Raw genomic sequence first — 11060 nt, 5'->3', positions numbered from 1 at the left:
ATTAAGATAAAATATTACAGTATAATTATAGTGTAATATAACAATAATGCAAGAAAAAATGTTCACATAATCTCTCTGTTTTTTTATACATATAAATATTATTTAATATGATATATTATAATTTAATACACGAATTATTGTGGAAATGCACATGGAGTACCTTATAGTAGATCCTAGATCACCGATTCGTCTTTTTTGGATTTTAATACACGTCAAATACCTCCTTGCAAAACTGGATAATAACTAGTAAAACATTAAAAGTTAAAAAATTAATAACTTTTAACTTAATGTAGTTAATCTTAAATGCATTAATTTTTAACTTAATTTAGTTACTTTCAAAATTTAATTTATTAACATTTTTTAAATTAAAAATTTTTCTATTTTTTTAAGACTAATATTTTTTTCTATAAAATCTTAAACATTAGAGAATTAATTTAGAAAAAGTTCAATGATTTTATGATTAGAGACTCCATAATAAGAGTCCATCATACGATAGCCAATTTTTATTGGTTCGCTAGGTTCTGTCAATTTCCGCTTATATTTAAATCACACTAATTTTAAGTATCATAAACATACGTTATATTTTAGCAATATAAATATAAAATATGAACTTACATGAAAAGTTATAAAACAGCACATCCACTCATTTTCTAAATGTTTATGTTTATTTTTTGTAACAAATAGTCGGTGTAGTCGTAAATTTGTGTGAACAGTCATTTCAGAAGTTAAAGAAAGTTAGATAGATGTTAAAGAAAGAGAGATAATGCAAATATGTATACACTCTTCTGTCTCGCAAAATTTTGACAAAATCGCCTTATGACTCTAATTATATAAGTAACTTACATGTGAATAAAAAAATTTAATTTATCTAATAATCTATTTTAATACTAAAAAGCATGAAAAGCCAACACTGAATATTTTTGTGAAATTATTATATAATCTTTCGGAATTGAACCAAATTATTTACAAACACTCGACACATTTATCATGTTCTCTTCAGTGTGACATTCAATTATACATATAAGAAATTGATAAAGTATTGTAAACATTTTATATTTCTCGTAAATTAGATTTAATTTATCGCTGCCTGATCGCATTGTTTTATTGTAAAATATTAACCTTCTATCATCCTATTTTCGTTAAATACTTATAAATTCGCTGCTGGATACGTATTTATTCAGTTGTTACATTTGTAAATAATTTGATTTAATTCCGAAAGATTATATAATAATTTCATAAAAATATCCAGTGGCTTTTTATGCTCTTTAGTATTAAAATTGTTTCATTTATTTTAAAACCTTATTTTATAATTCTAATAATCTATATTGTAACTGTTATTTAAAATAAAATAATTTTTTTCAAAATTAACTTTTTTTTAAACGTAAGTTAATAATTCAATCTTAACTTTTATTAAGTTAATTTTTTATTCCTTCAACTTTTAATTTAATTTTATAAGCCATTAGCTTTAACTTAATTTAATTTAAAAAAAAAACATTAACTTATCTAACCCTATCTTCTTGTCTCAGTAGATACCGTTGCCTCATATTATTCGAGCTTTGTCCATTGTAACCATTCGAGTAACGATTTTCATGATGATAGCCTTTATTTCCTAATATGCCACGCATGCCATTTAAATTATATATATAAATTATATATATAAAATTCAAAATTTGTTAAAAATATTCTACAAGGTTTAATTATTACATTATAATCTACTCTTATAAAACCATTTAGATTAGAAGACTTAAATGAATATCTTTAGTTAATATCTTTGTTAATCGTTCTCGAACAATATATAAATAACATAACACTTAAATTGGAAGCAATTCTGTTCATTATTCATTTTATCTAAAAATTAAAAATTCTGTATTAGACATCTTTAATTGATGCCAAAGAAAACGAAAAGATAAAAAAATAAAATTTCACATATGATGTAACTTACATCTATATATAAATGATGTTTTATTAATCAAAACTTTATGTCTAAAAAATGTAATGAAAATCAAATTTATTTTAAAATATAAATTTTTATTAATTAAATAAAATTTTTATTAATTTTTATTAATTAAATTAATTTTTATTAATTAAAACTGCTTTTATAAAATAGCCATAACAATAAAATATTGGCTTCCAAGATATAAATTTTATTATTGAATTTAAATTATTCTACATTAGATTATAATTAATAATAGAATTACACTATGGTGCTATTATTTCCATTGATCATACTCTTTAAAGAATATTTTCATTCCATAAATAATAAGACTTACTCCACTGTGCATTAGATAGTTGAATTAATAATATTAATAGAGTAGAAATTAATACGATGATCTTCATGACGCTTGTAAACTGAAAAAACAGCGGAATCCAGAAGAAAGACTGAATCTATACAACTAAAAACGTCCTTTTATACATTTCTCAACGAATTGTAATTACTTCTATGTCGTAAGAATATTAAGAATAATAGTTCGCTCATTAATATATACTGGGTGTTTACGTTGTATACGTTGATCATTCATTCTCTTAGATAAAATCAAGTATTGTCAAGGAAAATTAAGAGTCCCTTTGTATTGATTTAAGAATTAATTATGGAATCTATGTTGCTTAAAATAACAATAAGACAATGATAAACAATAAAGCAAAAATATTGAAAATTAACGTTTTTTAACGGATTATAGTTATATAATTCTACAGTTAAAAAACATGAAATGGAATATTACATTGGCAATTATCGAAATAATATAATGATAATAAGGACATGTGATGTAAACCATTATTATATACGTATTCTGAGAAATCTATTTACTTTTTCATCAGATAACTAACAATAAGATATGTACAAAGGAAAAATTTTATCCACTCATATCGATTACAATAAATAAACGATACGTCAAATAAATATAAAATCTCTTTATACATAAAGCTTTACATGACAGATGTTAAGTATTTTATGATTAAGTGACGAGACATCAAATATATATTATAATATATTTCAGAATTATGTCATCGTCTGTATTTATTATATTTTAATATTCGTCTTTCGATTACTGGTTAACCTTTCACGTCGATAGGATGATTTCCTGACCAACCTGCAATAACATTTTAATATTTTAACATTCTTTTCTATAATTTTTACATTAAATAATTACGTCTCTCTGAATAGTGTTTAAATAATCCTATTGAAAACTTACTTCCGGCACTACTACTGGCAAAAGCAGAGGCACCACTGGAAGCCCAGGAATTAAGTCCATCTTGATTTTGTGCTCCATTAGGAGACAAATTTCTACCAAAATTATTGGCGGATCCTGCGAACACAAAATTTAATAGATTTTTACATAGATCAATTGTCATCTTCGCATTTTATTTATATACTAGTGTGCTAAGAATTTTTAAGTCACATATTCTCAAATAAAATAAGTAAGAACTTGTTTAAGATTATCTAATAAAATCAACATTTTATCTTTAATGAAATTTGTTCGTCATAATATAAATTAAATTTGACTTTTGTTTATAAATATTTCAAATATTATAAAATATCATACAAATCTTGTTAAATAGCTGAATTATTACAAACTGCTGACATTTACTATTATTTTATAATAAACAGAAATGCATTAAAAAATAATGATCGCTAGATATTACTGATATGGTAAATTAATTATGGCCGTTACGAATTGTATGTATATGTGTATAACAGCTTTCGTAGTCAAAGAACGGAAACGGATACTTGAAACCGGCGCTTACTATTAATTAAGATGCTACTATCTTTGATTTATGCATCATTGTACGAAGGAACGCATCAATCACACGCGTATTTCCAATCCCTCGTAATGCAAACGTAGCTGACCTTGAGGCCATTTTTCTCATTGTGAAAGAGATTACGTTCTTATCTCGCATATATTCGTTTCGTTTCAAAAAATACCGCTACAATGTCTCGCTAAGGTGTGATATTAGCCGTGAGAAAACTTCCATCGGTATGATCTACTTGACATCGCAGGGATATAAATGCTGTGGAATTATGAACGCATCGTTGACTTGATTTACAATCGGCATATACACATACTCTCTCGTACCTTAATGATCGTGTGGCTTGTTAACGCAACGCTGGTTATCCAATTTTAAACAGTCGTTTGTTTGCCTGTTCATTTTCGGATCATCAATTTTAATTTTAATATAAATAAAGAAGCGTAGTTTCTAGTACATTTAATCGATATCATTTTTATCATTGTCAATAAGTTTTACTGTTCGTGTCCATAATGTAATTATTATATTTTGAGATCCAATGTTTGCAATAACATATCTTATAATCAAAAAGATTTTTTAATTTTAAAATAATTGCAAAATATTGTGTTCTAAATTATAATTTTCATGATTTTAAGAATGGTATTGATTATATATTTTTTATTTTTAAAACGTGATGTTCCTCCCCTCCCCCTCGCCCCTCCAGCTATTGAATATAAATCGCACTTTCAAATTTTTTTCACAGAATTATATTTTGCAAATGTCCAGTATTAAAACACATTTTTGCAAGTAACAAACCTGATGCGCCGGGAAAAGAGCCGGCAAAACTGGAAGCTTGAGCAGAACTGAAAGATCCAGCGTAAGCTCGCGCTTGAGCACCGCTAACGGACGATGCTAAATTATTCCCTCCTGGATGATCTGCGCCGACAACGAATCCCCCACTTCCGGGATTCCCACCAGGAACATTATCAATGCCTGGATTTCCAGTACCGGTTCCAACATTTCCGCCGAATGTTCCTCCTGAGTGTTTGCCACCTGCGTAGCTTCCACTACCAGGTGCCCCACAACCAAACAGACCCAGCTTACATTGTACTGGATTAGGACCTTGAGAATTGCTTCCCGATCCAGGATAACTTCCCGGTGTTCCTGATCCAGGATAATTTCCTAGTGTTCCCGAGCTAGGCAAACTACCTGGTGCTCCCGATCCAGGATAATTTCCTGGTGTTCCTGAGCCAGGATAATTTCCTGGTGTTCCTGATCCAGGGTAATTTCCTTGTGTTCCTGAGCCAGGATAATTTCCTGGTGTTCCTGATCCAGGATAATTTCCTGGTATTCCCGATCCAAGATAATTTCCTGGTGTTCCTGAACCAGGAAAACTTTCTGGTGTTCCTAATTTATCTGGATATTTACTGTATGATGGTCTATTTGAACCATCACTTCCACCTATCAAAGGTGTAAGGAAAGGATTATTTCCTTTTGATATCTTTTCTTCAAGCGGATTTATACCTTCATTAGGATTAGCATTGTTATCTCCTCTTCTATTGTCATTATTCAGGAAAAGATTTTTTTGACCAACAGGCTTTATGTTTTCTTCATGAGGAATTACATTTCTATCATTGTATGAGTTGCTTGATCCAGGCTTAGGACGATTCCAACTTGAATCGAGAAAAGGATTTCCTGGACCAATTGGTTTATTATTTGCATTTTCAATCCAAGGATCTGAAATACTGCTTGGAGTACTGCCTAAACAGTGTATTAAAATACAATTAACGTTTATATGTATTTTCACAGATTGTTAATATATATATATTTAATATATATTATAAGTTAATATTTTTAGAGATCAAAAAAATTTAATTTATTATTAAAATTTTAAGAAATTAATATCGTAATTTGAAAATATATTTAATCACATAATATATATAATAAGTGTATGTATATACTTATATATATATATAATTTACATATAAACTGTAATTTACATGATAAACTCTAAATATATATTATGTAATGAATTGCTCCTAAACATAAATTTATTGTTACGAAAAATTTTCTTATATTTTTTTCAGTTATGAACTATTATTATTTTAAAAGTAAAAAATGTAATTTATAAAAATGATAAAGATTCAATTAAAATTTTCAGTTATTAATGCACATACTTCCAGTTCTATATAAAAATGGATTTGCTGAATTCCATGGCACAGGATTTTCTGGTGTTATACTTGTACCTTTAATGAAAATTAAAATTAAAATTTAGCTTTAATCATATACATATTTATAACTATCAAACGGCTAGCATGTGATATTTCTTGTATTATTTAAGTAATGCGTAAAATAATGTTAGTTGTTTAAACAGTTAAATATTTAATCAATTTATCAATTATCAATTTATCAATATTATTTTCCTCTCATTTTTCTTACCTTGCGCTCCAGGATAAACTGGTCTAGTATCAGCTCCGATATTATGAAGTGAATCCGGTCCATATGCTGCTCCAATATTTGGAACATTTCCATCGCCAGTTCCAGCGGGATAATATGTTTTATTAACACCACTAGGACCTATTATTCCATCACACAATCCCTGTACTGGTACATTATCTCTTCCACTACAATTGCTGTTGCAATTATAATTCCCACAACATCCTCCACAATTACTACTTTCTTGCAAACCAGTGGCACCTCCACAATTTCCACCTGGCCCGCATCCAGATCCACTTCCAGGTCCAGATTGTATCTGGCCTGGCCATGCCTTGTTTCCATCTCCAGGTTGCTTACTACTAGACCAAGCTCCACTTCCACTTGCTGGTTGTCCGGAAGGCCACGTTCCACTTCCTTGAGGTTGCTTGGCAGGCAAAATACCTGGAGAATGCCTATCAGGCGTAATTCCACTTCCATCTCCAGGTTTTCCATTAGACCAAGGTCTAGTGCCACTACCGGACTGTCCTCTAGGCCAGGTACTACTTTCGATATTAGGATATGTACTATGGGGAATAGTTCCATAAGCAGGTTTAATACTTCCGACAGAACCTTTGACCCCGGGAGTATAACTTGAACTTCCTCTGTACGCTGGTGTTGTACCATACAATGAAGTAGTCCCAGTTATGCTGGGAATGTTATATGTACCAGGAAATGTTCCAAACGCACTTGCACCAGTACTTGCAATTGCGCTACTACTCGCAATATTAAAGTTAGGTTGTTTCGGTCCTGTTCTGTCGTATGGAGCAGATAACGTAGAACTTGGGGTACTAACGTGACTAAATGGAGTTTTAGTTGTTCCAAATCCAGTATTTAATGTTGGAAATCCAATATGAGGAGTAGTTCCTGTACCACGCCAAGGACTACTTCCAGTCTGACCTAACCAGGAGGTAGTACTTCCATAACTCGGTTTTGTGACATCCGGATGTTCATAAACACCGCTTGGTGATCCTGGTGATTTTCTAGGAGCAAATGGATCAGTTTGGAGTCCAGGAACAGTTTTAGATGAATCGATTCCTTCATATGGTCTTTTAGTAGTTCCGATAGTATTTATTATAGTTGTGGGCGTACTATAAAAACCAGGTCTGGGTTTGTTATAACCTCCTAGGCCATAATAGTTATTATCAATGCTAGAGGGTGCTTGATCTGTTCCATATGATCCTTGTGATGCCTGGGTATTTGTTGGCTTATGGAGATCAAATGGATGATCTTTCCTTCCAAAGCTAGAAGTTGTTCCATAAGGACTTCCAACACCAGGTGTTACGCTTGCTCCAGCATAAGCGCCAGTATATGTGCCTGTATAAGTAGAAGCATTATTTATATTAACATTTTAAAAAAATTTATGTTGACAGATATTTCATCGTTTCTAATATATCCGTTCAATATAATAAATTATATTTTTCATCATTTTCTTATTCATTTTACTGCATAATAGTTATACTAATATTAATGAACAATAAATATATTAAATTACAAACACGCACTTTGTGTTCCAGGTTGTCCGTAAGGTCTATTCTGACTTTTCTGCGGATTTCCATAACTTGGAGAAGATATGCCACTTCCTGCATGTGGTATCGCGGAAGAAGAACTGCTCGGAAATTGATTGGTAGGCCATCCTTGTCCGGATTTTGTCATTGCATCGAAGTTTGGGACAGATGCACCAGGTCTCTGTGAAGAAGGAAATCTGTCGTCGTGTCCACTGTCCCAAGCGGGTTTCGGCGAAGAGCCAAAACTACTAGGTGTTGTCCCTCGGTTCCAGTCTGGCCAAGAGCTCGGTGTTGTTCCAAAAGCGCCCACGGTTACGCTACCGTATCCGGGTTTTGACGCATCAGCGGATGGAGTATTCCAGCTGAATCCAGGTTTTGGAGTACTTTCATAGCCACTGATTGGCCTCGAATATCCTATGCTCGGATAGTTGATACCGCCTGAAGGACTGCCAGGGCTACTGCTTAAAGGACTTCCAGGGCTACCGCCTAAAGGACCGCCAGGGCTACCGCCTTCCCCATCATAGACACCCGTAGGTCCAGTCTTATGCACACCAGATGGATGCGATCCTGGTTTATGTCCTCTATTAGAACCATGATGATGCACTTCATGTGGTCTGTATTGACCATCATCGCATTCATCCCCATCATTTTCATCTCCCTCCTCCTCCGGCTCATCCCGTTCCCAGTAATCGTCGTTCTCCCATTTGCATTTAGAGCAATCATCATTCTTATTATAGCCGTGACCTCCGCCTTTTATTCCATGATCATAACTGGCGCCGTGTCCTGAAGGCGTGCCATAAGATTTTACACCACGGTTAGCATTGTCGTGGGGAAAACCGCTGCTGTCGTAACTACGAATTCCCTTATGTCTATCGTGAGCACCAGAAATATTTTCTGTGTCTTCAAGCACACTGGTACTGCTTAATGCAGATGCCTGATAAAAATTTTTCTCATAAAATTTTTTATAATTTTTTATATTAACAATTTGTAAATAATTATATGAAATTATGAGACATTTTGAAAAAATTCGAAATTATGAAAAAAATTGTTACATAAATAAGAAAATATAAGAAATGAATACTTTATATGAGAAAATATGAAAAAATATTTAACATATTTGGAAGAAGAAAATCATACAAATGATGACAAAATATATAGAAAAAAATCATACTTTTTCATATAAAGAATTTCATATAAAGAATTTCATTTCTCATATTTTCTCATACATATTTGATGAGTATTTGTGAATATTTAGAAAGGCGATCATTCTGTGAGTAAATATGACATCTGAAAAATTATGAGAAATTATGAGAAAAATTTTTACATACACCGGTTCCAGCGTATGCACCAGCTGATACGCTATCTAAAAAAAAATAAATACATAAGTCATTTTTAACAATGTTTAAACTGTGATATATGTGAGCATTTTGTTTCTTTGCTTTTTTTTATTTTATACAAAGTTTTGAAAATCGTCAAGTTATAAACTTCACTTAATATTCATTCTACGTAGTCTATAATTAAGTTGCTGAAACATTCTCACGTAGAATAAGCGAATATTATTATAATAATAAATAAAGATCCGAGCATGAAATGTTGAAATTTGTATAGCGCAATGGAATATATATGTATATGACTTTATTCTCACAGAAACAAAATTGACTGAATACTTGTCTGCAATAATCTCGACACTTTCTGGATGAAGATTGTAAATTTTTATCAATAATTCGTAACAGAAAATATTACACAATACACGTGAAAACAATTATACTCCTCCGCAGATAGGCCAACAATCATATATGTAATTATGACGCTATGGCACCAAAGAGATGTGACCTCCAATATTATTTATAAAGATGATTTCATTGAGTTGTACACAAAGGAGGAATAAATATACACACTAAAGACATCGCTATTGCTTTCATTGTCTATTCATGCACGTGTACTTGAAATTTAAAATAATATAAGTTTATAATTTTGATAGACTACAATAACAGAACTAAAATCATTAAAAATTTAATCAAATATAAAAAAATGCTTTCCTAAGCAGTTGATTATAAATTATATTATAGTCTTATTAATTATTATAAATTACATATATTTTTGTAACTGTATTAATAATTATTAATTTATAAGTGTATTAATAATTTATAACTGTATTAATAATTTACTATTTATAAAATAATATAATTGTTTTTTTAAAAATTGATTAATAATATATTTGCTCAAAAGTAAATTACTTATTTTTAGAACCGTCTCTTAATTTACCGTTTGTATAAAAAAAATAGATAATTTTTCTATTTATATCTATCTCACACAGAATGCAAAAAAAAAAAGAGAGAGACAGATAAAATTGTCAGTAAAAATAAACTTATTTAATAAATAGGTGAGCATTTAAAAAAAAGATTAAGTTTTTCTTACAAATGTGTGTGCAATTATATTTTGATTTAAAAATCGCCTGATTGGGCGCGCGCACGACAAATATTTATATAAAACTATAATAGATTTTACAATGTGGAAGGCTACCTGAATCAGCGAGAAACGCGCATGCGAAAAACACTGCCAGAGAACATTGCAAGCTGCGGATCCACATCTCAGCGATCTCGGCGGAGGCCGGCTCGCGAATGTTGCTTTACCGATTGCTTCGTTTACACTGCGGCACCGAGTGCCGATCTATTGCCAAGAGTATCCTGATCGAAAGCTCGTATATATAATGAGGATATCCCCAACAGTGAAAGGGACGCCGCGGATTCCGAACGTAGCCGCGAGCGATTCGCGAAGGTGGCATCCTCAGCAGCTCAGCACAGCCAAAGACATTCGTACATTATCAAGCAATGAGTAATTATTGTTTCTATTATTTACTACTACCAGACAAACGATCAGATACTAATAGAAACAATAGATATGATATAGTAAAACGGTAGAACTGGTTTGAGATGGTCCATTATAGCCGGAGATGACTACGTCATCTTTCTTTAGGAGTTTCCCGAGAGAGACTTCAATGCTTGTCACGTTTACGCATCCTGTATGGCATGCTATGAGTGCTGCGAATCCATACACATTTTGTATTAATCTCCTACAAGGAATTCTCGAAGTCTTTTTCGCTTATTGTATTTTCTATCAAGATATCAAAGTTAATTTAATATATACAACATATCCATTAAACATATTATTTTTTGTTAAAAAAAAAGTGAATCCGAGTCCTTTAAATGACTTATATACTTGTTGATATAATATAAAATAATAGAATTTACTTTTTCCTTTTAAGAATAAAGATATTTATTCAAAGCTTTTGACGTTTAAACTAGATTTTTTTAAACTAGATTTTAAAAACTGATAATCAATAAATTTCCATCTAAA

The 11060-nt window shown here is 31.0% G+C and overlaps 1 protein-coding gene across 1 annotated transcript; it reads right to left on the bottom strand.

Moving 5' to 3' along the window:
* Positions 1 to 2787: 2787 nt before the first annotated feature.
* LOC105618912 (collagen alpha-1(I) chain-like) lies at positions 2788 to 9625 on the bottom strand. Its single transcript, XM_012200442.1, has 8 exons — positions 9602 to 9625; positions 8184 to 8637; positions 7701 to 8141; positions 6163 to 7512; positions 5901 to 5969; positions 4540 to 5484; positions 3192 to 3305; positions 2788 to 3089 (listed from the first exon to the last, which is right to left on the bottom strand). The coding sequence occupies exons 1-8, from the start codon at positions 9623 to 9625 to the stop codon at positions 3052 to 3054; spliced, it is 3435 nt and encodes a 1144-aa protein (XP_012055832.1). The 3' UTR covers positions 2788 to 3051.
* Positions 9626 to 11060: the final 1435 nt, after the last annotated feature.

This window comes from Atta cephalotes (assembly GCF_000143395.1).
Source record: "Atta cephalotes unplaced genomic scaffold scaffold00018, whole genome shotgun sequence".
In the NCBI taxonomy this organism is placed as follows: Eukaryota; Metazoa; Arthropoda; class Insecta; order Hymenoptera; family Formicidae; genus Atta; species Atta cephalotes.
This window is presented reverse-complemented; position numbering and strand designations above follow the sequence as displayed.